This window comes from Pipra filicauda, unplaced genomic scaffold (genome assembly GCF_003945595.2).
Source record: "Pipra filicauda isolate LSUMZ 115617 unplaced genomic scaffold, ASM394559v2 scaffold352_size854550_pilon, whole genome shotgun sequence".
In the NCBI taxonomy this organism is placed as follows: domain Eukaryota; kingdom Metazoa; phylum Chordata; class Aves; order Passeriformes; family Pipridae; genus Pipra; species Pipra filicauda.
Window position 1 is genome coordinate 677,677 of NW_024104479.1, and position 23,286 is coordinate 700,962.

Here is a 23,286-nt window from a genome sequence, read left to right on the forward strand (position 1 = left end):
AGCCCACGTTGCTCCAAGCCCTATCCAACCTGGCCTTGGACACTTCCAGGGATGGGGCAGCCACAGCTTCTCTGGGCAACCTGTGCCAGGGCCTCCCCACCCTCACAGGGAAGAATTTCTTCCCAACATCTCATCCAAATCTCTACCCTATTTAGTTTAAAACAATTGCCCCTTGTCCTATCATTATCCACCCATGTAAAAAGTCAGATTTTAAAGAGCCCTCTCCAAGTACTGAAAGGGGCTGGAAGGATTTCCTGAGCTGAGGACCAGGGATATAATCCAGGCAGCAACAAAACCCAAAGTAATCAGCTGAAAGGAGCAAAAGGACATAAGGTCTCTGTACCTGCTCAGTAAAGGAGGTGCAGAGATGGGGCTGCCTTAGCTCCCTGTACACTCACAGGCAAAACCCCACCCTGAAACCACCAAGATTTGCTTAAACCATCCTGGGTGTCCCATGCAGGGACAGTGCAGATAGTAGAATAAAAACATAAAATCATTAGGGCTGGAAAAGACCTCCAAGACCAAGTCCAACCATTAACCTCACTCTGCCAGGTCCACCACTGAACCACAGGCCCCAAGCACCACATCTACTCATTTTCTGGACACTTCCAGGTCTGCTTTTGGTCAGCCCAAGCCTTCCTCTCCCCCTCAAAGCCAAGGCCCAGCTGCAGCCACCCAAAGCAGTGCTGGGACACAGACCCAGCCACACAGCACTGCGACACCCAAGGCACCAAGGCAGCCCGCTAGTTTTGCCCAAGTTTATTTCTAGAAATTTGTACAAAAATCGATACTCTGTGATACAATAATCTATCAAATATGACAGATGAACATTCGTCTTTAGAGGCAAGATTCCAGGAATGTGAAGTACCATCCTCTTGCACGGAAGAAAGGCACATTTTGGAGCTCAAGATACACTCCACTGGACGGCTGAAAAGGCAGGTCAGACATGCAAGTAGTGCAATGTTTCAGGTTTAGACATAAACACGTTGTACTCTGAAGAAATCTCACTACAAGCAGTGTTAACATCCACGTAAACAGTTTATAAACACTTTTAAAAGTAGCTCACTTTGGATCCTATGTGTGAAAAAGCTACTCCTTTACATTCACTGGACGGAATAGTTAAAAGCCATCTTTGGGCAGAAGTTGCTCCTGGATTTCCCCAAACACTTTTGGGATCCTGCACAAAACAGTCCCACTGCATTTAACCCTTACAGAGCCTGCAACACCAGGGCCACATGATTGCACCACCCCACTGCTCCTAGAGCTTATCCCTGGCTAAGAAGGGATCCCAGATCTCCAGCTACCTGCCTCTGTGAAAGCAGAGCCTGGGACAGACCTGCTTCTGAACTGGCATCCCAAACACAGTGCTGGGGTCACAGCCACCAAAGCACCCACCACACCGTGCACTGAGGCCCACACTCTGCCCTTTTTGGTTCCCTGCACCACGTGCCAGAGGTGCCACACCAGGGAGGCTGGCAGCCCCCCACTGTGCTCCCAAAGAGGGCTTTGCCAAAGCAGATACCCCCTGTGCTCCATCAGCACATCCCACCACAGCCCTTGTGCAACACTCCTGTGACACTGCTCTGCTGGTCAAACCAACCTGCTGCTTTTTAGCTGGAAAACCAGATGGATCCTACTCCCCCCAGAATAGCTTGTGCCAGTGGGTACAGCAGCTGTAGGAATGTTTCTAACCCATTGCTGGTGATCCAACAGCATTACAGAGCAGATTCCAAAGGCAACCATTTCCCCCATCCAAATCCTCACAGCAACAGGGAGTTATGCTTTGTTTTTTTTTCCCCCTTTTTTTTTTTTGGATAAAAAGATGTTTGTAATGGGATTTATCTAAAGTAAAGCCTTTCTTTATTATTTTTAAAAGCGGTCTAGCAATACTTTAAACACTTTCTTTGGAGGACACATACACCCACACATGCTTTCAAGTACACCATGACAGCTTGGACTCCTGGAGAAGATGTGTTGGTTGTGAGAGGAGGAGGTGCTGCTGAGCCACTGCCTTCAGTTGACTTCCAAGACCTCAGTCTCTGGCAGGCCAAATTTGCTCTTATATTTGTCAAAGAGTTTGATCAGGGAGTCCACATATATGCTGTGGTAGAAGTCCACTTCCTTCTGGGATGGATTATCGATTTTGGGGATGGTGATGGGCTCTCCAACTGAGAAAAAGAGAGAAAATCCACACACTAGGTTAAGTGCCCCTGTACAGCCTGGAGGTTTGTCATCTGTGGCCACAGCTGTGGTAGTTCAGCACATCCACCCCTGCCAGCATAGTAGAGGTTTGCCCAGTTCTCCCAGTTTTACCAGTCTGTGAAGCACAACTGTCCCACACCCCCGGGGCCCTCATCACATCTGCAGCAATACCAGACCCACCTGAGCTACACAAACTCCACAGAGCAGAGCCCCCACTGCACAGGGTGGGTGGAAAGTCCCACTTATGTTTACAGCAGAGTGAAAAATCCCTCCTCAATTAAAAGGAACCAACAGTCAGTTCTTGTGTATTCCCCTACAGACCCCACAAAAACAAAGCTGACCTTTCTCCCTCCCTCCCTCAAAGCCTTAATGCCTTGGGTTGGAAGACTCAAATGCAAATTTTCGGCTTGTCTTTAAGATTCAGCCATCAGACAGCTCCCCACTGCCAGTCCCAGGGGAGCTCCTGACTTTGCCCATCCAAGGGCAGAGAAGGGAGCAGCTACAGCACATTTTCCCCCCCTCAAAAGGGCTCACTTGCAAAACTGTCTGGAAGCAGAACATGCCAGAAGGCTTGTAACCTCTGGAAGCTCCCCTAGCTCATTGTCAGCTGTGCTGGGAGGTTTATACAGAAGGAAAAGCAATTTTATAGTCAAGGCTCCACAACCAAACTACAGCAGGGGTATGGCACAGACTGAAGTGTGCTGCTGCCTAGAGAGGCACACAGCATCTACCAAAACCTTACCCACAGTGGTGATGGGCTTGGAGTAAGGTAACAACCCCCAGCTGTTGGAGGAGAAGAGGCCACGGCCGTGGAAGATGCAGGGAGCAAAGCCAATGTGCTTCTGGAACTTCTTCTGGACCCATCTGCCCCAGGAGCCCTCCTCAAAGATGACCTGCTGGTACACCTCGTTCTCCCCGAAGGAGTACACGGGAACCAGGTCCGCTCTGGAAGGACAGACAGATGTCAGGACCCCACCCCTGCTCTGTCCTACACCCCACACCCACCCTGGGGGCTCTGCCAGGCTGCACAGTTGCTGAGATCATTGTCCAGAGCTTTTCCTGCAGCACAAGGCAGTGACACATAAGTCAGCCAGGCTGCACATAATGGAGTAGATCCACTTTCAAGGCTTGCAAGAGAATTGTCCTGGCCCTGGGCCCCTGGACACTGTGCAGTCAGGCACTGGACATGCTTCCATACATCCCCAACTCCCATTTTTGATGGGCAGCTCATTTCAGACCCATGGGGTCACAGGGTGATGCCCTGTGCAGGTTCCTGACCCCTCCTGCTGTCCCAGAAGCCAGAGGACACTCCTGGGCAAACACCCACAGAACACAGCGAGACTGGAGAGAACAGGATCCCTCCAAGGTATCTGCTGCTTCAGGGGACACAATAGAATGGTTTGGGTTGGGGGGGACCTTTAAAGGCTGTCTAGTGCAACCCCCTGCACCCAGCAGGGCCATCTCCACCCAGGCCAGGCTGCTCAGACAAAAGCCCCCCCCAAGGGCAGCAGCGCTGCCCCAGCCCCACGGCTGCCCCTTGCCCTTACCCGTGCCTCAGTGCCAGCCTCACAAAGCCCTTCCTATGCCTGAGGGTCACCGAGTTCTTGCCCGGGGTGCAGTTGAGGGACTCGGCCGCCCCCCCCACCACGATGATGATGGCGTTGCCGCTGCCGTTCTTGGACAGGATGTAGTCGATGCTGTCCCGGTTCACAGGGCAGATACCTGGGGCAGGGGACAGACAAGGGGCAGGCTGTGAGACTGAGGGGACCCCGGAACCACTAGCCACACTTGCAGTTTGTGCCTTGATTCCAGGTTTCGCCCTGCGGTCACAGAGGGTGGTGTGTGTTATCAGGCTCCCGTTCCCCAGCTAAAGAAGCAGTTCATAGACCTGGCAGCACTAGACTTGGTCATAAACTCCACCAACATCAGCTCTCAAAAGCTTTCTTTTATCAAGAGACTTCGGCAAGGATTTTCTTCTGCACTTAGTGATGCCAAAGGTATTTGTGTCAGGCATCCCTCCCTGTACACTTTACAGCAGGATCTCGTTTACCTTCAGGGTGGAAGAAACCAGCCGTGTTATTTTGATGGATGAGAGCCTGAATGTGAGCAGTTCCTCAGCACAACTTTGTATCACTAGAGCATTGTCCCAAAGGACAACTCATGCCACAAAGAGAATAACATGGACAAGCCTTTGAGACAGATCTATGGATTCATTTAGAAAGTATTTTCCTGAAACAACATGAAGTTCTTGCATGGCAAGAACACAACCCTTTGCTGCCTTGGGAAGGAAAGGATGTATGGGACTGGGTGCTCAGATAAGTCCATACTCAGAAGTGTCTGGGAAGGTCTTTCCCTCTATCCTGCACTGGAAGGGACAGGACTCCCCTTCAGCTTTACAAAGCAATTCCTGCCCAAAACACCATTCCCCACTCCAGGGAAATAACAACCCAGTGAAAGAAGGTACCTTTAATCTGTAAGAATGACAAGAAATTTGATTCTCTGCTCTTTAAATTCACTTTTATGCTACAGTTGTTGCCAGAGCTTGCCCCTGCCTCACATTTTTAGCCTGGATAAACCAAGGAGGAGTGAGATGCCATCATTTACATTCCCCTCACACAACACATCTGACCCAAGAGCTTCAGGTCACTGCCCTGGAAAGGACAGCATTACACTAATTTTAGAAGCTGATTTTGCACATCTCATGGTATTTATTACTTGAACCAAGAACTAGATGATGAACAGGCCCGGGGGAATTAGACAGGGCAAGTCTGCAAGCCTTCATGTCTGTCTGGGCATCGAGGTCATCACCTATCCCAGCTCCAGACGAGAGGGGAGCAGACACAGTTCAGACAGATCAGCTGGATTTGAAGATGAAAAGCTCATTTTTTTCAGCACTCTGAACACTTTTCCTCTGAAAGGCTCGGGCTGTGCTCACTGTTCCACCCTTCCTCCTGCTGCCACCCTCCATACTGAACACACAGCCCTGGCTAAGTGGGGCAGCACAGGTTTGTGTCCAGCCCTCTCCCACTGGTAGCAGGAGGAGATTCCTGCTGCTCCCAGCACCAAATCCCGCCTCCAGAAAATGCAGTGAGACACAGGGACAAGGGCAGTCGCTGAGTTCTGCCCTTTAGCACATTCACACAGTACAGAGGATTTTCTGGCCACCTCCTCATGCCTTACAGGATCCCTGCTGCACCCCGACCTCCAGGAGGCTGTAGGATATTGTAATCATTGCTAGCAGTTGTAAACCAACTAACTGTGTACTGGGTTCCTTAGGATTTCACCTGAAGTGGCTCATCCACAAAACAAAGGGCTGAGGGAATTACCAGTGCTTTCCAAGGGATGTTAAAGCCTTTGCAGCCTCACTCAAGTTCTGAGATAGGAAAGTGAAGACAAATGATGGCTTTCAGAAAGTTCACCTTGTCACACCTATAGCCTTGCTTGAATCCCAAGTTCATGGGAAGTGGAATTTCCCACTGGTTTGACCACAGTGCCCAGGGACAGCCAAGCCTGCAGTGACATGGCTCATGTCTACTCCCACCTTCCTTCCAAAAACAGGGAAGCAGCTCTGGCTGGCCACAGGAGTCACACTGAGAAGACTGAACATGGTTTTTTAAAATACAGGAAAGCTGATGCTGCATGGAAACTTTAGCAACACATCACAAAGTCTACAGGCACGATGGGCTGGAAAGCAGATCCCAATTCCTCCTGCACTGCTGTCCTGTGGAATTCCCAGATTGTGGACTTCACCACAGCAACATGCAGGAAGATAAAAACCAGCTGGGGATACTGCCCTTTCTAGGCAAGGACAAACACCTTTTGTGCATCAGATCCAGGCAGTTTTTCCTCTCCCTCACCAACAGAAGGCAGTAATCTTGGAAGCAGTCAATCCTGACAAGTCAGAGGCAGGCACAGCTCCTCCTATCCTCTCCCCAGCCCTGCTACTTTATTAAGAGATCTGTTGTAGAGGCATTTATTGGTGAATCAGTTCCAGGAACAGAAAACAGGGTACTGGACTGCTCAATTCATGGTCTTTAAGTGTCACTCCCACACCTCTACCTAACCTACGGGCATCCAAAATGGAGCTCAGGCCATGCAAGAACACTATTTTTTAAGGTTTTAAAAGCTGGTCATAACCTACAAGCCCTCCAGCATTAAAATCCTGGAATCCATTAGAACAGACCCATTAATGTCATTCAGCAAAGCTGTATCACTGCCCAAGCCCTGTGATCCTTCTCTAGGAATATATTCAGGGAAGGGGCTGTTCTGAACAGCTGGAACCATGGAATGCCCAGCCTCTTCACTCCTGGCAGGCACTCACATTTATTCCCAGCTTCCTCCTGACAGCTCTGTGAAAGCAACACTTGGGGTGGTGCTCCCAAGGGGATGTGGTCACTTGGAAGAGGGGAATGCAGCCCAGGGCATGAACAGAAGGACCACAGTGTGCTTGCACTTACCCCCAGACATGAGGTAGTCCCTCAAAATGGGCATCCTGAAGTTCCCAGCCAGGGTGGCGAGGTAGGGCCGGATCCCAGGGAATTTCTGGCTCACACCCGTGGCCTCTGTGCTGAAGTTGCAGAAGGCCCCCAAGCCCATGATGCCGTGTGGGTGGTACCCAAAAATGTAATTCCTGGTGGTCAGCAGGTTGTGGGTTTTAACCAGCTAGGAGAGAAAAGAGAGCTCGTGTGAAGGCAGATGTTTTCAGGTAATAAATAAAAATGGGAGAAGAAAAACGTCTTAGCCCCCAGGTTTTGTCTCTGCCCCCACCAGGGCAGCAGTCCAAGAGCTGGGGTATGGGCTATCCCAGATTTCAGAGGCCATTTAGACTTCAGGTTCAGAAGCAGAGGGAGCAGGATAATCAGCCTGGTCTTGGACAGAAGCAGGAACTGGACTTGAGTTGCTGCAGCCTGTGCCCTTTGCTCCTCCCTGAGGAATCCTTGCACACCTCTTCCCCAAACCAACCAAGTTCCCCAGTCCTGTGGCCACAGCTACGCCTCCTTCCCTCTCCCAGCACATTAGTGGCTCACATCCCAGTGTGAGGGGGAAGGAACACAAAAATCACTGTCCCAGAACAGAAGCAGGTTTGCTTAATGCCTGAAAAATAGACCCAACCACTTAATGGGCCTGCTGGCCACTTTCCAAGTGGAAAAGCGTGCAGAAGGGTGGTTTACCACTGGAAACTATCCCTACTTTCAAGAGGTTTAGCCCTGGCCTAGATGCCAAAGGACCTCAAGCCATGCACAGTCATGCTGTGGTTCCTGCAGGACGTGCTCCAGGAGCTGGGATCACACTGCTCTGGGGTTGTGCAATATTCCTATAACCATGTGCTGCTCTGTTTGCACAGCATGGACACTCCAAAGCTGTCTTGGGCAGCACAACGCAACCCAGGCCCTGGCACTGCTACTGCCAGAGGGGTTTTTTGATGCTATGGGGATCAGCAGCATCCCACGTGCCAGAGCAGCTTCCCCTGTTGGTACACAGGGGGTCTGAGGAGGCACAGCAGGGTTCTGGCGTTGTCCTGCGAAACTAGGGACCAAATTTCATTTTTTCCCGTATGTTAGAATAGTTTGGGTTTAGAAGGGACCTTAAAACCCAGCCAGTCCCACCCCCTGCCATGGGCAGGGACACCTCCCACTAGCCCAGGTTGCTCCAACCTGGCCTTGGACACTTCCAGGGATGGGGCAGCCACAGCTTCTCTGGGCACCCTGTGCCAGGGCCTCCCCACCCTCACAGTCAACTGTGTCTTCCCAGTATCCAATTTAAATCTAAACCTCAGCAGCACCAGTTTTTGCCAACTGCAGCCCCCAGGGGCAGGACCTGCAAGTGGCACCTTCAGCGTGAGGTGACAACAACTGCCCCCCATCCCTCAAACTGTCCATGCAAAGGCCACTCTGCTGCAAAGGCCACCCTGCATCAGCTCCCATCGGAAAAAACACGGCTTTCCAAGACGTCAGAGCAGCATTTCCCACCCCACTGCCCTGGCCAGGAGCAGTTCTGGCACCGAGTGAGTCCCTCCTGTCGAATCCCACTGCAGGGAGCTGAAGTGCCATTGCAACACACTGAACCAGTGTGCCCAGAAACCTGATCCCCTCCTCCCCCTGTCCCCAGAGCTGTCCCTACACGAGGCCACAGCCCCTGTGCTATTCAGGACAGCTGCTGGGACACAGGCATGACACAGCAGCAGGGTCAGCAAGGTGACTGCCCCTCTCCACACCTTCCTCTGAATTTGAGGTCACACAGAACTCCAGGAAGAGGGCACAGAGGCTCTGTAGAGCCCCACTGCCTATCCCACACCAAGTCATCCTTTCACCCCCTTTCCCTCCCTTCCCAATTGGCAGGTGACTGTGCTGTCACTCCCCAGGGTGGGAGGGCTGTCCCTTGATCCATTAGAACAGACAGGGATCACAGGCTGCAGACCAAAAAAAAAAAACACACCAGGAAAGAGTGGAGGAAAAAATCAGCTCTTGCTGCTTCCATCTGCCAGCTCTTGCTCATTCCTAGCAGACACTTCTCCAACAGGCTGCCCAGGAAGAGGGGGAGTGCCCAGCCCTGGAGGGATTTAAAGGCTGTGGGGATGTGGCACTTGGGGACATGGGTCAGTGTTGGGCTTGGCAGGGCTGGGGAATGGTTGGACTGGATGATCTGAGAGGGCTTTTCCAACCCAAACAATTCACATGGCTTGGCTGGGCCAGGGTCACACACTCCTCCCTCCCCAGAGCTCCTGTCAGAGCAGGGCGGTGCCTCCCAGGCCTCACCTTTCTCCTGCCCCAAGCAACAGCTCCTTTAAAAGGAAGGCAGCTGGAACAGGGGCTTTGTCCTTGTCACGGGAGCACGAGGCCTCTGCGTGCCGGGCTTGGCAGGGCCCCACAGCTCACCCAGAACACACACTGTCCTCCTGCTCCAGCCCCTCCACCACGTGCAAGGACACCCAGGTCCCAGTGGAGCCACTGCCTGGATGCCTCGTGTGAGCCCCTGCCAAGCTGCTGCCTCCTCAGTGGGTTTGCTTTCCAGGAGCTCCTGGGATGGAGCTGTGGGGTTGGCAGCACCCACCACAGTCACCCACAGCACCTTTATTACCTTGCTGTGGGTGAGCTGGATCCCTGCACACCCCTAAGGGTGTGCAGGGATCCAGCTCACCCACAGCAAGGCACGAGGGGAATATCTGAGCAGCACTGGACACTCAGGGGGAATCAGACTCTCCCAACAGGGATTTGCAGGGCTGAGAGTCAGCCTGGCCACCGCCAGACATCAGACAGGTCTGTGCCCTTCCACAGGGCTTGGATCTGCTGATGCACAAACTCAGCCCAGGGAGGGTCTGACCTGCCAGCACCGAAGGCAGAGCCTTCACCTCTCCCTAAATTTCATGAAGCAGGAATTTTTGAAATGCTGTAACCCTTTATCTCTCCCTAAATTCCATCTAGAAGCAGGAATTTTTGAAGTGCTGTAACCCTTCATCTCTCCCTAAATTCCATCTAGAAGCAGGAATTTTTGAAATGCTGTAACCCTTCATCTCTCCCTAAATTTCATCTAGAAGCAGGAATTTTTGAAATGCTGTAATCATTTGTTTCTGGCCTCAAGCAGAAGTGAAGGTGTCCCTGCCCTTGGCAGGGAGGTTGGACCTTCAAAGGTCCCTTCCAACCCAAACCATTCCATGATTCCATGAATGAAGCCTTCCTTAGGAGGCTGATCCCTCCCTGCTGGTTTTCCTGCACGTTTCCCCTCACCAAGCAAACACTGAGCTGCCCTCTCAGGATACCCCAAGGCATTTCTGTAGCTGCCATTTGACAACACTACAACTGTTCTGAGCCTCCAAGGTCTCTGCAGCTCCTTGGAGCCTCAGTGCTCCCAGATGAGGCACAGTCAGCATGTCCCTGCTGCATCCCAGCTGGACAATCCGTGCTGGGAATGAAGCTGGACCTTCCCCCCACTGCACCCACACCATTCCCAGCTGCTGCCTGAGCCCAAACCTGCTCCTCTGGGAGCAAAGGGCCATCCCTCTAAGAACAGATTTCTTCACACAGACCTAAGCCTGACTTTAAGAAGCAATAAACCAGTGCAATAGTGTAGAAAAAACTAATGTTAATATCTGAGTGCCAGATAACCCCAAATTCGCCAAGAAGGAAGGATGAACGAAAGAAGGAGAAAAGAAAGAAGGAGAAAAGAAAGAAGGAGGCAATAAAGAAGGATAAAAGAAAGAATGAGGAAAGAAAGAAGGAGGAAAGAATAAGGATGAAAGCAAGAAGGAGGAAAGAAAGAAATAGGAAAAGAAAGAAGTTAGTAAAAGAAGAGAATGAGGAACTGCAAGCATTATTCAATAAAGATTTATGACATGAAAGAATGGAGCCTAAAATCCTGCTTCCCTCCCTCACACTCCATCAAACTCCATCACAAATTCCATACACATCCCTCCCTACAATCAACCTCCCTACCCTACATCGACCCTCGCATCACACCCTCCCTCCCCCTCCATCCCCCTCCACATACAACCTCCCTCACCTCATCGACCCCTCCCATCACCCCTCACCTCCCACCTCCATCCCCCTACTCCCCCTCCATACCCCTCCCCTCCCCATCACTCCCACCTCCCCTTTGCACACCTTTTCTTGATCTGCACCGTCCCCACAAGTGGCACCCCTTCCGGCGTCCGACCGGTGTCTGCCGCACGGTCCCCTGCTGCTGCCGAGACCAGGACGCCAACAGAGCCAGTGTTACACCCGGGCTCTGGGTGGGAGCATTTAGCACATCACAGTGACCCCACACGTGAAAGCCTGCATAGAGCAGACAGCACCAGAGCCCCAGCCTGCACATCATCCAAGCAGCACTCTATTGAGCATGATCTTTCGAAACAGCCCAACATGTGCAACTTTTGAATCACACAACCCAGCAGTTCCCTTGAATTAATTATCTCACCTTCCCATCAGTGCAGGCCAGCACCTAAACGCCATTTCCAGTCTCCCATTCTAAGAAACACATCACACATAGCATCCCAGACTGCACTGGCTTTGAAGGTACCGCACATCTCACCTTGTTCCAACCCCCTTCCATGGGCAGGGACACCTTCCACGAGCCAAGGTTAGGACACAGCAACCAAACCCTTCCATCTCCACCCTGTAACTCGTGTACAACAACTGAGGAGGAGCTTTGCCAGGAAGCCAGGCAAGCCACAGAGTACAGACAAACACTGAGGGGGAAAAAAGGACACTTTCTGCAGCAATTCCTGCTCTGGCCAGCTGCCTGCTCTCCCACCTCAGTGAGCAGGTCTCCCTGTACACACCTGAAGCGCTCACAGCCAGACAAAGGGGAGCCAAAGGTCTGCAGCATCCCTGCCATCTGAAGTGCTGTTGATAAGCAGCAGCTGTGCTCACACGCCCAGGTGGCTTCTTTCACCCAAAAAAGACCTTTAGATGGGGGCACCCCCAGCGTGGCATCCTCACACCAGCAGGATGTGCTGGGGAGGCTGCTGGGACCTGGCTGCTCCAGCCCAGCACCACTCACACCTGCAGAGCTTGGCCCTCACCCCCAGCTCCAGGATAGCTCCCTGGAACCTTCCTTAGCTCCTCCTGCACCGCTCGGCTTAGAGCAGTATTTGCAAGCCCAGCCACTAAGCAGCAGACAGACCTAAGCCTCCAGTGCCCCAAAATAGCTTACTGCTGTCAGAGCAGCTGCCTGGAGCCCCAGAGAACTGCTCGTGCTGAGTAACTGAGCCAGATCCAGGCTGCTTTCCCAACCCACCTGGTGTTACAAAACACAGCCTGGTATCTCCAGGTACAGGTACAAGAGTCCTGCCGGTGTCTCAGACTCAGGTGAGAGCAACCTAGTCAGCACAAACAGCAGAGCAGAGCCTGATTCCCACACAGCTGCTCTGACACAGCAAGCCAAGGAGGAAGAGATTCTTCCCTGGGAGGGTGGGGAGGCCCTGGCACAGGTTGCCCAGAGAAGCTGCCCCATCCCTGGAAGTGTCCAAGGCCAGGCTGGACAGGGCTTGGAGCAGCCTGGGCTAGTGGAAGGTGTCCCTGCCCATGGCAGGGGGTTGAAACAAGATGCTCTTTAAGGCACTTTCCAACCAAAACTCTTCCCTATGATTCCTGCAGCAGCTTTGGACAGCCCTGCAGCCACCAGCAGTGCCCCCAGAGCAGGGGCAGGAGCCACCCCCAGCTGCCAGCCCTCTGCATAAACCTTGCTCCACTCCACCCCTCAGTGACAAAGGAATGACAGCCACAAGAGGTGCTCATAGATGGACTGTGAGCAGTTATTTACCTAAAAACCAGCTGGGAAGTTCAGTTTATCTGCCCCATCTCGTCTCCAAACCTACTTAACCAGCACAACTGTTTGACAAACCTGTAACATCCCCAGTGGCTCTGACCTGCAGGGCTTGTGCAGAGCACGTTTCCATGAAGACAGGGATAAACACACCGCCAAAGGAACGGGAAACAACAGACCAGCCCTACCGGTGACCCTGTGGAATCAGGTCCCAAGGAAAACCAAGCCTGTTTTATTCCTCAGCAGGGATTTCTGCAGCACTGAGGCCTTGGTGCTAGGAGACACATCTGAGACCATCTCCAGCAGCAGAGCACACTCAGCTCTCCCTCAGCCAGGAGACCCAGGCTGTGCAGGCAAAGTGAATTTTCCACGTACGCTTGCCAAGAATTACCTGTTAACAACAGCGAGTTTTCATGGTGGACTTGGCAGCCCTGGGTTAATGGTTGGACTTGCTCTTAGAGGTCTTTTCCAACCCAAATGATTCCATGTTTCTAAGAGTACAACAAGAGGTTTGTTCACCAGCGGCACGTTCAGGCACCCTGAGAGTTCAAGTGACTTTGCAAAGGAGAAATCCAGTGTAAGCTGCTTTGGCATCCTGCTGGAATTGGATTCCCTGTTCCTTTCTGAGGCTAGACTATCTTGGGGCTAGGTGGCTCAGAAGCCATGGCAAGGTCCCTCCCTCACACTCAGGCTGAATAAACCTTGCCAGCAGTCTTACATAATAGTCCTTTCAGCTGCGCGCCCTTCCAAAGGGATCGAGTTCCCTCCCAGCCCAATCTGCTCCCTTCCAAGCCCTTCAGCCAATCCTGCAGTCCCAGAGCAGCCCTGTCCTCTGTCTGAACATACCTGAACCAGCAGGAAAAACACAGGCATGTGGGGAGCAAGGTACAGGCTGGAGAACTGCAGCTCTTCCCACTGCTGGAAACCCCCTTCCCCAAAGCAAAGAGACTCGGGAGCTGATCTCACTGCTCCCTGGGAAGGGCTCAGGCTTTTGGGGCACAGGGCTCCCAGCTTTTATATATATATAAAATGTATAAATACATCCCAGGGAAGCAGTGTAACTGGAAAAGAGACCAAAACTGAGCTAGATTATGAGGGGAACACAGTTAGGGTCAGATACAACACAGGACTCTGCTGCAGCACAGAAGTGAATCCCAGAATGGTTTGGGTTGGAAGGGACATGAAAGATCTCATTCCCACTTCCTGCCACAGGCAGGGACACCTTCCACTAGCCCAGTTTGCTCCAAGCCCCATCCAACCTGGCCTTGGACACTTCCAGGGATCCAGGGGCAGCCACAGCTTCTCTGGGCAACCTGAGCCAGTGTCTACAGAAGCTGGAGAGGTGAACAGGGAGCCTGCTCTCTCTGCTCCAGGCCAGGTTGCCTCAGGGAGTCTGGCATGAGCATCAGGAGCAGCAGCTTCTGCCACCCCTGGTGATGCACTGCAGACTGTCCAAGCCCAGCTGCCACAGGCAGCAGTGTGACAGTCACTGAGCCACGTCCTGCTGGCAGCTCAGTGCCACACATGGACTAGTGCAGGTGCAGCAGGGCACTAAAACAGTGAAGTCCCAATGTGCAGAGTTGAACTGCTACTTACTCTTATTGGAAAATAATCCCTGAAGTACCTCCATATAGCCCAGCTTCTCACCCACTGGGATCTTCTTCCCCCTGAAGAGGAAAAAAAACCAACATGTTTTTAAAGCTCTTTCCACACAGTTGCCCATCAAAAAAGCCCAGAGGACTCCAGAGGGTTTGCTGTCCCACCAGAGGAACCAACACTTTCATTCCTCGAGTGGGACACCTGCACCTTCCACTGAGATCAGGAGGAACCATCCATGCTCTGGAATTCAGGGCCCTTCCAGCTCATTAAGGCCTGACTGCAAAGTCAGGGTAGAACTTGGCTTGGTAATCAGTTGTTCTTGGGCAACAGGCAATTCAAACTAGAAACACTCAGACTCGTCCTTTGGGAAAGGCCAAGATCCTGGATGATCTCAGTCATCTGGAAGCAATGGAGAACTGTGCTAATCTGGCTTTAAAGGGAGTTGCCATCAAAGCTTGTTGCCACTGCTGCTTTCCAGACCTGGTTTCTACAAGGCTTTTTTTTCCTGAATTAAAGTCTTCTGCTTAATTTGCAGCAGCACTGACTCTGTAGAGGAGCCACATCTTAACAGCCACACCACAAACTGATCCTTGCAGGAGCTGGAGAGCACAGCAAGGTCTGGAATCTTTATGTAGATCTTTCTGACCTGCAGAAAGAACCTGAGCCTTACAAATACATTGCTAAAAGCCAGCAGTGGCATGACATTAGTGAACGGAATCAGCATCAGTAAAACTGCTCATGCCAAGGGCTGACATTTAAATGCTTTTGGTCAGTGATTCAGCCACTGAACACTCAGTCCCACTAAGAAGGGAAGTCACCCATTACAAGGAAGTGCTTCTTTGTCTAAATACGTGCACTTAAACAGCAAGGATCTGTTCTGCAATATTTACCTTTCTTTGGTGTATTCCAGTCAAACACCAGCCAGGCTAAATACAGAACAGCGATGGCCCAGCAATCTGTGCACAGGATGTACATGAGGATTAAAGTGCAAGCAATACCTGCAGGGGTCCAGGAAAGACAAGAAAACAAGGTTGCATCAGGTTTGGGTCTCCATTTACACCCCTTGCCTTTTGGCCCCCCTGTGCTGCAGTCTCAGTCTGATGTCACTAATCCTCAATCAAACTGGACTAAGCTAAAAACTCCTTATGATCCAGCTTCCTCTAGAGCTCTGGAGAACCTCAGCCTTCCCTTCAGGGTGTCTCCAGGTGTCTCTCTGTCCTATTTCCAGCTGCTTCACCAGCCAAGAACAAGACTCGATGCCTGCACTGAGCATCCTTCTCCAGTTTAATTGTCAACAGCACAGTGGAGCAGAGCAGCCTGAGGTTCCACATAGCCCAGAGACAAACAGCCTGTTCTGGTCTAACACAAACACTCCTTGCCCAGCTCTGGTGCCTCCTGGAAGGAGACCAAGCCAAAGGAAGGCTCTCCTGTTGCAGTCACTTGCATCAGTTACCAGTTGCTTCTAAGAAATCTCTGTGGATATTCCCAGGAGTGACCCCGGTAAGAGATCTCCAATTGCTCCAGTCTGATTTGCAGGGTAGACACAGACATGAGCTGGACATCAGTCGGTCTTTCCACAGCTCCTATGACTTTCTAGAGCCAGGTAAAAAGTAATTTGTTGCCAAAAATATCCCAGTATGTAGCTGTGGTTTACAATATCCACACACACACACCCCGCTGCAGTGCACATCCAGGAATTAATGTAACAGTTGACATTCTTGCACTAAAATTCTTCCAGAATTAAAGCAAAAATAGCTTTGCCTTAGGCCAAAAGGTATTACTTACCCATGATAAGGAAAGTCAGAACCCATTGCAGCACAGAGATGATCTGGAGCTGTTTCTCTACTTTGGATTTCGACAGCCAGAACAAATCCTGCAGAGCAGAAAGAATGTTCGATCCTGTGCCTGAGGGGGGGAAAAATTAAAGAAATAAAGTTACATGTGCACACTGAGCAAAGGGAACAATGTTTTCCTTTCAGATAGAATCATACAAGGAAGGATCATCAAGTCCAGCTCATAAAATAAGAGGTCTTAAATCAATGTGCAATCTGCTTTTAGAGCAAGACTTGTTAAAGGCTAAGACTTCCCATGCTGGCAGGGGAAAGGTTGCCCTCTGCACACATCCAGCTCTTTTGGGAACACCCAAGGGGATTAATGGGTAACATCAGCTCCCACCTGAGCACAGCTCTCTTCACTTGGCCACAAAAGCACAGAGGATGTTAACACACGTCCCTAACACACCCTCACCTCAGACTGCCAGTTCCTGGAAGTGGTGTTTGATAAGAGCAGAACCCACGAGCTCACTGGAGATGAAGATCAGCTGCCTCCAACCACAGGCAGGCACCAGGCTGTGGGGCTGAGCTGTGCCACCCACCCTCAGCAGCCCTGCTGCACAACTCCCACGGGCTGCTCCAGGAAAGCTCTGTGCTCCAGCACAGCCCAGGAGATGGCTGAGCAACACCTCGACCCACCACGCCGAGGATCCACAGCTCCAGGGGGCAGGAAAACTCCCACAGTGTCCCTAGAGCAGTAAACGGGGAAGGAAGGAGCTGAAAGCCACGGCTGGAAAAGCTCAAGGTATTCAAGAGGGGAGAAAACCAAAAAACTGAAGTGAAAGACTTGCTTTCTGTATGAGGAACCACCCACTGGTTTTTGCCAATGTGCTCAACAGCCTCCAGAAAGAAACACTTGCAAGTGGGTTTCCCTTCACTTCATTTCTTTATTTTAAAAGCACTATAGTGACTGGCTGAAATGCAAATCAAGCTCCAACCAGGTTTATTTACATACTTCATTTTCTGTTTAAGGGTCAGCCTGTTATTAGAAGGAACATGAGAGAAGCTGTCACATTGAATGGGTTCAGTCCTTGCTGACATGACCCTGTCAGTGGTGATGCCACAGCCAGTGCTCACACTCAGTCCAATGGTAGTGACTGAAACCAGCTCCTTCTCTAGATAAAAGCAGGCAGAGGATTTTTGGTAGTTCCTACAAAGAAATTTTCACTGGCACATCCTTTAAATAGTGAAGCATCTGTTTCACAGGAACAAGGGTCGCTTTAGATTAGATGAGGAGGGTGGTGAAACACTGGCACAGGTTCCCCAGAGAGGGGGCAGATGCAGGGGCTGCAGCCTAAATCCAGAGCCAGCCCACCCAGCTCAGACCCTTGGCTCTGCTTAGTCCCTGTAGAATGAACAACCCTGGTAATGGCTTGGCCATTAACCACTCCAAGATTTAGGCAAGGATAGATCATATCACCACAAACTGAGACCTGCAGCACTAATCCAGGATGAGGCAGAGCTAGAACAGTTCTTTACCAAGGTAACATAGTGCAGTATCAAGTCTGAGGACAACCAGATACAAATTTAAAAGAAGCTTGCAGCAGTAGTGGTGTCACCAGCCATATGTCTGTGTCCTCAAAATAAGCCAGAAGTCTGAGAGATGACTTTTGACCCACAATAAAAGCCCAGCCCCATGTAATTAGATCCTTCCAGCACCTGCACTCGCACCACCAAAACATCTTTGGCTTGGTAAACCCAACACTGCAGCCTTGGATCAGCTCAATCCCTCTCCTCTTCCCAAAGGGAACAACTGTTTACCCCTCCAGATGAGAATCTGGACTGCAGCATTCTCTGGATGCTTTAACACATCCTAGGCATTGCCAGCCCTGCAAATAGACACTATTGGGTAGCACAAGTCAACCTGTCAGCCTGTTTGCCCAGCCACATCCAGCTTTTTGTGTCAGCTCCTCTGGACACAGGGAGCTGCTCTGGCAGACAGCTCTGAGCACCTGCCCTTGGACAAGTGGTGTCCCGGGTCAGTTATTTGCTGAAAGCAAAGGCATCCTTCCCAGGGAACAAGATCCCCCACAGGAAAGTCCATTGGACTGAATAATATTAACATTTAATTCCCAGTTAAGGATGATTAGTCCAACGGCAATGAAAAGGACTGTGGGGATGGGCAGAGTCACCTGCAAGTGTGTACCTCTGCACCAAACCTGCACACCCAGATGAACCCAGTGCATCAATGGGCAGTTACAGAAGGCAGGGCTGAGCTGCCCTTCCCAGCCAGTCCTGAGCCTTGTGCACATCAGGGCAGACCCAACACTTCGTGTATTCAACCCTCCACCCATGCCTTGCCTCCTTTCCCCTCCAGCTGCAGGAGCCAGGAGGCATTTTTGGAGAGACTCTCCCTGCTCTGGAGAACCAGCCCAGGTGCTGGTGATGGAGCAGAAGAGCTTGGACAAGTCAGACACATGAGGTTTTTTTGGCACTCAGCTCCAGCAGAGTGACCCAACACTGACACTTGTGTTCTGGGCACTCAGAGAAAACCCTTCCTTTTGAGGGCCCACACCAAACACCCTTCACACACTAAAACCTCAGCAGAATCCAGGACCCCAGGGCTGGAAGCAAACAGGACTTCACACCTGGGCACCAGAAAAAACCCAGTTCACAGCACTTAATTAAAACACAGCTGGAGAAATTAACTGAGGGGAAGCACAAGTGTTACAGACAAGTTAAAAATACACTGAACACTTGTTAAAAGCCAGGCTTCATCTGCCACCTTTTCCAGACAATTAGCATGTTAACTCTTGGCCAGGAATTAAACTGCATCACACAGATTATCTAGAGGAAAACCAAGTTAAATCTGTCAAAGCATAAGGTGCAAATGGACATTTTGAGCCACATATTCAGCACAGAAGCTGAAACTGGAGGCATAACAAAGCTAGACAAGATAAACACACCAAGAGCAGGATGCTGAGGAGGACCCAGCCTCCCATGCTAGAGCAGAGTCCACACAGCAAGCTGCTACAAGGTATTTTACACCTGTAAAACCCCTTGAGCAGCACAAGTTCTTCCATGTCTTGGGTTTTACTCAGATGCCCCAAGCACAAGCATATTCACTAGACTGGGAACAATTTCTTAGGAAGATAATAAATAACCAGAGCAGGGTGTAGTTATCCTGCCCTGTGCACAGCTTTAGACCAGTTTGCTCCTGTCCCAGGAAGCTCCTCAATAATCCCATGTCATCTGCAAGAAAGAGTGTCTACAACTGGAGATCAACAGCACCATTAACAGGGACATGCAACGACAACATTTATATCCTAATATTTATGTTAGGAAGGAGCTGGGATTCCCCAGACCAAACAAACAAACCTGGTAGGGCATTTACCTCAGGTTAGTTCCACATTTACTCACAGCACTGAACTTGGCCCTCAATCTGCACGCTCACAGCTGTGGGGGGGTTAAAGGGACATCACCATGAAGCCCAGCTGCCCCAGACCAGCCAATACCTTTAGACTGAAGTCAGCAAGAATTCACAGCTCCAGACAGGAGCAGACGAACCCTCCTGCTGCAGCTCGTGGGTGTGAGCAGAGCACACGGGGGCTCTGCGGGAAGGGCTCAGCAGGAGACACCCCAGAGCAGCCCGGGGATGCTGTGCCCCCAAAACAGGAGCTCCCAGGATGCCCCACCCCAGAGCAGAAGGGAGGTCTGTTAAACCTCAGGTGCAGCCTAAGACTAACTCCAAGGCAAAGCTAAGCAAAGCCACCCTCCTCATCCCAAACTTCTGAGGATGGAGCAAGATCAGCAAAGGCACTTCAGCACAGGACAGCCCTTCCGTGCTCCTGGAATCCTCCCTCGGGAGAGGGGGGATGAGACGCCTCCCTGCTGCTCTGCCAAACACAGGGAGACAGCTCCTGGACAGCCCGTGGCCAAAGTGGGGCAGGATGAGGAGACAGCAACCCCTCCTGCCCAACCCAGGTGTGTCAGAGCATCATCCCAACCTGGGCACTGGTCCAAGACCCGCTCTGATTTTTGCAATACCGGGTTGGTATCCAAAAAAGTTCCCCTGAGTACACACAGGGATGGAGAGAGAGGCAGATGCCTGAACACTGGTTTATTTTGTTGAGGGGTTATTTGTTTATTTGGAGGCTTTTTGCTTGTTTTTAAACAGGATCAGACTTAATTCAGCCAAAGTCACAAGCACTGGGGCAAAGCCACATGCCAGGGAAGCAGTAGGACTGAAGGGCAGGATGAGCCACTCAGACACTCACCCTACCTAAATCAGCCCTCCACACAGGTGAGATACTTGGAAAAAATATTCAGGGAGGTGGGAGAAAAAATGGCTGGTGGGCTTGTTCTAAACATCCTCTGTAGTGGGGAAGTTATCCAACATGAGCCAGCAGGACACGAGGCCTCACAAACAAACTGCTGCACCTCTGCCAGTCTTTGATCTGCAGGGTCCCACATCACCAGCCCCAAAGCCCATCGAGCCAGGGCTCCTCTGCGAGCCACCTGGGCTCTGCTTTGAAGAGCCAGGCTCTGAAGCTGGTCCCGTGCTTTGCTGCCCGCGGCCAGGCTGCAGCCCCGGCAAGGGCTGTGCGGGTGGATGCTGCAGTCGCCAAGGCAACACCTCCCGCCTCCCCGGGCAGGAACCAGAAACAAGTTAAAAAGCATAAATATCACTGCAAGACCCCCACGAGGCACCTCAGAGGAAAACTGACCTGAGGAGAGTTAAGACAGCTTTCCATCGCTAATCGGGATTATCTAGAGATGAGGCCAATCACTGTCCCTAAACCACACTCCATTTTGAATAATGCACGTGTCCCAGATCCATCATTAACATGCCATTGCCAACAAGGTGGCCGCTGAGGTCCCAGGCCAGCCCTACATATTTTATAGGTCTCCTGAATTATTTATTCTCTGCTCTTGGCTCGCTGTTAACCCTCAATTTAGCAGTTCAGGTGCTGCTAATTCAAGTGCCCTCTCTCAACTCAAAAACATCGCTTGCCTTCTGCTAGTTGTGTAAGCGGGAGAAGTTATTTTAAGGAGCAGATATGCGCACAGGAAACACACGCGGGTTTTCTCTCCGCTCGGTTCGCAGCTGATCCTTCAGATCCACGTCTGGGATCCTTCTGGCAGACACGAGCACCAGCAGCTCTGCCCGCGGGACTCGGTGCGAAAGCAAGAGCTCAGGGGTTAATTCGCCAGGTCCAAGTCCTTTCAGCTCTGCTAATGGTTTGCTTAATCAGCGAGCCATTTCACAGGTCTCCTCAGCCCAGGAGGAATTAGCAGCGTGCTTTTCGAGGGCGGAAAGCCTTTCACAACGCAGCGATCACTCAAGGACCCTTCCCAATCACAGGGTAAATCGCTGTCCGAGCGCATTCTCATGCAAAGCCCCCGCTGTTTGCAAACCCTGACTTTCTGTCCGCAGACAAGCACCCCTGCAGGACCGGCACAGAGCTCTGCCCGGCAAAACGCCCAGACCTGCCGAGTTTATTCCTGCAGGATCCTCCGAGCTGCCTTTACAAGCCGGCAAGGGAGCCTGTGCTTCGGGATTCCCTGCGTTGCCTCCGAAGCCTTCACCCAACATGTCCCAGCGTGCAGGGAAGCGCTGGGTGTCCGCGGCAGCTCTGCCCGCGATGGGTGTCAGCCACTGACACCCTTCTCACTGCTCTCACAAGTCGCTTGCCGGCACCAAGAGCTGTAAAAAACCAACTCGGATGGACTTCTTGCCACGAACACTCGCTGAACACTGAGCCTTCAGCTCCCCATTGTAAAGCAACAACGAATAGCAACGTGTTGCTTCTTTCCCCTCTCCTGTTGATGCAGGGGTGGGACCGCAGGATTACAAACCGGTTGGATTTGATAAATTTAAGAGGCCTCTTCCAGCCTACGTGATTCTATGAAAATAAGGCTGCGGTTGAGTTTTACCAGCCATGCAGCGTTATAAAGCTACTACACTTCTCTTCCTACCACCGCAGAAAGGGGGGGAAAGGCTCGTTTATAAGCAAGTGACCCAAACCCACGTTTTGCCAAGGTGCAAACTCTCTTGGACCAAGCAGAGCCCTTTCCAGCAGCCCCCGGAGCTCAGCCCGGAGCCTCAGCCCCCAGAGCCTCCGAGCTCGCTTAAAACACAGAACCTGCGCAGAGACTCGTAATCCTCAACCCCAGAAAAGCCGCAGCCGCCTCCCCGCCATTGCACATCGCTCTTCCCCTTCCTCTTCCCCCTCGAACAACCGCTCCTGCCGCCAAAATCCTAACGGGGGGGACATCACGAAGGTGTTTCGGCGCCGCTCCCACCGAAGCCCTTGGACCGCGGGAACGCCGCGCCCGCCCCGCAGCATCCTCCTCCTCCTCCTGCCCAGCCCGGTACCTCGCAGCACCCCGGAGTAGGCGGCGATGATGGTCTTCATGGCGGAGGGGCGGTCAGGACCCGGGCACGGCCATGGGATGGAGAAGCGACCCCGGCTCCGCTCCCCGGGGCAGCCGCGAGCGGGGAAACCCCGGCGGCGCATCCCTTTATAGCCGGGAGGAGGAGGAGGAGGAGGAGGAGGAGGAGGGCGGGGAGGGGCGGGCCCGGCAGCACCGCCCGCGTCCCTCATCCCGGCAGAGGGGGTGGGAGCGAAGCCCTTGGCCCCGGGGATGCTGCGGGATGGGGATTTGGGAGCGGGGGGACAAGTAAGGGCGGCTCCCCCATCCCCTCTGCAGAGCGTGTCATTCCCCGCCACAGAGAATCACAGAACGGTGTGGGGTGGAGCGGACACTAAAGATCATCTTATTCCAACTCCCTGCCATGGGCAGGGACACTTCCCACTATGCCAGGTTGCTCCAACCTGTCCTCGGACACTCCCAGGGATGGGGCAGCCACAGCCTCTCTGGGCACCCTGTGCCCAAACCACTGACCAAGCCTCATTCCTTCTAACGACATGTTCAAGGGCCTGTTCAAGGGATCCCTAAGAAACAAGGGGTTATTTAGGTTTGAACCAAGGCTTTAATGTAGCTGCACTTGCCAAGAGATTTCTGAGATCAGATGGGTCCATCCCAGCTCCCATGAGATTGAACCAGATTCTTTATAACAGGGTCATTTCCAGCCCAGCTGGTAAAGGGGGGACTCTTTGCTACAGCTCTGGACAAAGGATCAGGCTGCCACCCCTTCCCAAATTTCATTTTCCTCCTCTGCAATTTGCACAAAATGGAATAATCTGTATTTAAGAAGCACTTTAACATCCCTCAAGGAAAAGCCTATGGAAAGCAAGGAGCACATGGAGCTCCTCACCCGTGGAGGACAGGTACCAACAACCACTGAAACACCCCCGAAAATGCTTCAACTTTTGACTAGTTTTTTGGGTGGGAGCAGGGTCGTGCCCACTCGAGTCAGCAGCTTTTTTCCAGCATCTACTTTTTGGCCCAGAGAGATGTGTCTACCAGCGTGTTTCGCAAAAAAAAA

General features: G+C 51.9%; 1 protein-coding gene across 1 annotated transcript; it reads right to left on the reverse strand.

Annotated features, from left to right (window-relative positions):
• Positions 1 to 744: 744 nt before the first annotated feature.
• Positions 745 to 22,337, reverse strand: DGAT2 (diacylglycerol O-acyltransferase 2). The gene is made up of 8 exons (XM_027717835.2): positions 22,213 to 22,337; positions 15,847 to 15,966; positions 14,952 to 15,059; positions 14,059 to 14,129; positions 6,660 to 6,864; positions 3,750 to 3,924; positions 2,945 to 3,147; positions 745 to 2,168 (listed from the first exon to the last, which is right to left on the reverse strand). Exons 1-8 carry the CDS (start codon positions 22,250 to 22,252, stop codon positions 2,014 to 2,016), a joined length of 1,077 nt encoding a protein of 358 aa, XP_027573636.1. The 5' UTR covers positions 22,253 to 22,337; the 3' UTR covers positions 745 to 2,013.
• Positions 22,338 to 23,286: the final 949 nt, after the last annotated feature.

What these genes read in the sequence shown, in the direction of transcription:
- DGAT2 (XM_027717835.2), bottom strand. Translation starts at nt 22,252, where the DNA reads ATGAAGACCATCATCGCCGCCTACTCCGGGGTGCTGCGAG. An exon ending in AGGCTGGCACTGAGGCACGG is followed by an intron (nt 3,148 to 3,749) that starts GTAAGGGCAAGG and finishes CTGTCCTTCCAG; the next exon opens with AGCGGACCTGGTTCCCGTGT. An exon ending in CAAGCCCATCACCACTGTGG is followed by an intron (nt 2,169 to 2,944) that starts GTAAGGTTTTGG and finishes TCTTTTTCTCAG; the next exon opens with TTGGAGAGCCCATCACCATC.